This window comes from Penaeus chinensis, chromosome 3, assembly GCF_019202785.1.
Source record: "Penaeus chinensis breed Huanghai No. 1 chromosome 3, ASM1920278v2, whole genome shotgun sequence".
NCBI classification, from domain to species: Eukaryota; Metazoa; Arthropoda; class Malacostraca; order Decapoda; family Penaeidae; genus Penaeus; species Penaeus chinensis.
The window spans coordinates 13,315,274-13,317,773 of NC_061821.1; the positions used below are offsets into that span (position 1 = coordinate 13,315,274).

Consider the following 2,500-nt stretch of genomic DNA (forward strand, 5'->3'; position numbering starts at 1 on the left):
CGCGCTGACCTCATCCTCGTGATGTTCGACTACACGAAACTCGACGCCGGCTACGAGATGGAGGCCATCCTCGACCAGCTCAAGGGGCGCGAAGCTCAGGTTAGGCGGAGCTGAGGCACACGGATTTTTTTTTTTTTTTTTTTTTTTTCATTTTTAGTACCTTTAAAAATGTTATGGGAGAGTAAATTCTGTTCTTGGCTTGCGTATTTTTTATTATTTTTTTTTTTGTGTGAAATTCGATGCACAGTACTGTAATATACAACACAACACATGAGTTCCCTAACCAAGCGACCTCTCCAGACACGCATCCTGCTGAACAAGGCGGACCAGGTGCCGCCCGAGGAGTTGATCAAGGTCCAGGGCAGCCTCTTCTGGAACCTCAGCCCCCTCCTGGGCGTCTCCACCCCGCCCACCGTCTACGCCGGCTCCTTCGCCTCCAGGCCCTACCGCCCCGCCTCGCCCGCCAAGCTCTTCGAGGTGAGCGACTCAGCGATGCGCAGGTCGCTCTTCTTCTTTTACTCTTTTTCTTTTCCTTTCTCTCTCCTTTTTTCTGCGTACTTTGTTTGGTTCTTTTCCTTTTTTTCCCTTTTCTTTCTTTTTCTTTTCCTCTGCTACGTTTTTGGTCTTCGCCTTCCTCTTTTTCTTTTTCTTCTCCTGTTTCTTTCTCCTTTTTTTCTGTGTACTTCGTTTGGGTCTCTTCCTTATTTTTTCTTATTTTTCTTTTTCTTTCCCCTGGCTACTTTGTTTGGTCTTCGCCTTCCTCTTTTTCTCTCTTCTGTCTGTCTTTGTTTTCTTTATTTGCTCTCCTTATCGCCATTATGTGTGTTGGTAAAAATTATAGTAATAATGATAACAACGATGGCAATAATAATAGCAAAAACAACATTAACAATAACAAAAAATACAATGATACTAGTAATAGCAATAAGGATAATGATATAGTGCTGATGATAATGATGGTGAAAGTGATGATGATAGTGATGATGATGGTAATGATGCTATTGTTACTACTACTAATGTCACTAATGATAACGTCAATAAAAAATGCTAATGAGACGAATGGCGCTTCCAGGCTCAGGAGCAGGCTTTGCTCCACGACATCGCTCAGGCCATCAACAACCGCGTGGACAACCGCATCGCCATCGCTCGCAGGCACGCGGTGAGTTGTGGTCGATTTCCTTCCCGAAGTCATTTCGCTTCATTTTCAGAAAGGCAGCCAATTGGTTATACTAATTACACGAGTATAATGGAAAATCTCAGTTCAGGAATAAATGTAATTTTTGTTTAGAATGCAGGTACAAACAATTTGATAGAGTAATCATGTATTAAAAAAAAAAAAAAAAAAAAATACGTTTTCAATTATTGCTCTGAAACCAGGTTCGCGTGAGGAACCACGCCCAGATGGTGGACACGTACCTGACCACCTTCTACATGAACAAGGGCTTCCTCACCAGCAAGCACAAGCTGGCCGAGGACATCATCGAGAACCCTCACAACTACAACATCTACGAGGGCATGAGTCTCCTCACCAATATCTCTCGCTACGATCTGCCCGACCCCGAGGTCTACAGGGACTTCTTTAGGTGAGTCAAGTTCCGGTGTTCTGGCTGGGTTCTAATATCTGCATGGGGTTTGGGGGGGATGTTGTCGAGCGCTGGTGATCGTGTTAACCGCCTTCCTTTCCCCAGGGTCCACAACCTGTACGACTTCCAAAGGCTGAAGGACACGTGCTCCTACTTCCGAGGCTGCCCGCTCGCCAAGATCGACGGCGCCATCAGCCACAACCTGCCGGAGCTGCTGGACCGCCACCGCCGCCTGACCGAGGCCGCCCAGGGCGGTGCGGGAGGCAAGCCTGCCCCCGTGCCCACTCCAGGAGTCCGAGGTGCGGTGCCCCCCGCTGCTCATGTCCGGACGTCATGAGCAGCTCCTCCCTGACGCCCCCGCTGCCTGCGCGTGCCTTATTAGGCCTGAGGGGGTCAGCACATGACCAAAGTGTGATATTCAAACTGGAGATGCGACTGCCCACCGAGCCGCCATGACCCAGCTGATGTGCAAGGGCGGCCGGGCGGGAGTAGGGCGGGGTCATCTCAGGTCACGCCCCCGCCGTACCCCCGCGACACTGATTCTTGAGAAGTAGCAAAAGCTGCTACTTTAACACCTGTATCAACTTTCCCTACTGGAGACTGCCATGCTGCGGGCTTTAGTCCTGGTGGAGGCGAGATCCCCTGGGCGAGGCCGGCAGCAGACCCCTGCATTCCCATACAACCATGGTCCACACAGCTCAGCGATACTTCATATGTTCATGTGTCTTGTTCTTCACATCGTTCCTGTATGTCTCTGCCTTTCTCCTCGCTTATCAGCATGACCTCAGATGACCTGCCATGGGGGTGTAGGGGAGCCACGTGAGGCGCCTCAACTCTCGCTATTGACCTTGTCGTGTGGCTGCTGAGCCCCTGGATGATGCTCAGAGGAGAGTTCAGGTGCCTCTTACTTACTGTAT

The 2,500-nt window shown here is 49.7% G+C and overlaps 1 protein-coding gene across 1 annotated transcript in view; it reads left to right on the plus strand.

Moving 5' to 3' along the window:
• LOC125040441 (titin-like) overlaps nucleotides 1-2,500 on the plus strand; it is an 11,343-nt gene that overhangs the window by 7,445 nt on the left and 1,398 nt on the right. Inside the window, exons 8-12 of the mRNA XM_047634997.1 lie at nucleotides 1-99; nucleotides 301-477; nucleotides 1,073-1,159; nucleotides 1,378-1,583; nucleotides 1,689-2,500. The exon at nucleotides 1-99 is cut by the window's left edge and continues 93 nt beyond it; the exon at nucleotides 1,689-2,500 is cut by the window's right edge and continues 1,398 nt beyond it. Coding sequence (XP_047490953.1) covers nucleotides 1-99; nucleotides 301-477; nucleotides 1,073-1,159; nucleotides 1,378-1,583; nucleotides 1,689-1,920 — 801 coding nt within the window. The 3' untranslated portion in view covers nucleotides 1,921-2,500. The remainder of the gene's footprint in view (nucleotides 100-300; nucleotides 478-1,072; nucleotides 1,160-1,377; nucleotides 1,584-1,688) is intronic.